The sequence below is a fragment of the Nestor notabilis genome, unplaced genomic scaffold (assembly GCF_000696875.1).
Source record: "Nestor notabilis isolate BGI_N333 unplaced genomic scaffold, ASM69687v1 scaffold13888, whole genome shotgun sequence".
NCBI classification, from domain to species: domain Eukaryota; kingdom Metazoa; phylum Chordata; class Aves; order Psittaciformes; family Psittacidae; genus Nestor; species Nestor notabilis.
Window position 1 is genome coordinate 9,463 of NW_009941596.1, and position 568 is coordinate 10,030.

General features: G+C 54.0%; 1 protein-coding gene across 1 annotated transcript in view; it reads left to right on the top strand.

Annotated features, from left to right (window-relative positions):
- SLC27A1 (solute carrier family 27 (fatty acid transporter), member 1) overlaps positions 1-498 on the top strand; it is an 8,516-nt gene extending 8,018 nt beyond the window's left edge. Inside the window, 1 exon segment of the mRNA XM_010020980.1 lies at positions 341-498. Within this exon segment, the coding sequence (XP_010019282.1) occupies positions 341-498 (158 nt within the window).
- Positions 499-568: the final 70 nt, after the last annotated feature.

Below are 568 nucleotides of genomic sequence, written 5' to 3' on the forward strand. Positions count from 1 at the left end.
AGCAGAGCTGCTCCAGCCCTCGCAGCAGCTCCGGGGCCTCCTCTGGCCTCTCTCCAGCAGCTCCATGTCCCTCTCGTGCTGTTGCCCCAGAGCTGGACCAAGAACTGATACCTGGGATTTTACCTTGTTCTTTCACCCGTGTGTGCATGAGGACAAGTGGGAACTCACCCCAGGTTTCTGGCACGATCAGGACTGTCAGTGAGCTCCGAGATGCCAAGTTCCTAGTGCAAGCCAGGCAGTAGACATGAAACGCCACCAGGACACGTTCTCCTCGCCCTGGAGCTCGAGCAGGGTTGTTTGAGCCAAGTGCTTCAACTGTTTTCTCTCCCTCTTCCTGAAGGTACGTTTAAGATCCAGAAAACCCGTTTGCAGATGGAGGGCTTCGACCCGCACCAAACCTCGGATCGTTTGTATTTCCTGGATCTAAAGTTGGGCAAATACGTTCCTCTGGATGAAAGCCTTTACGAAAGGATTTGTTCTGGGAAAGCTGCTCTATGAGCTAGTTGGATGCAGCCCTTTCAAGGGGAAACGCACACTAAGCTGAGAGGAACCCCTGCGAGGTCCGTCT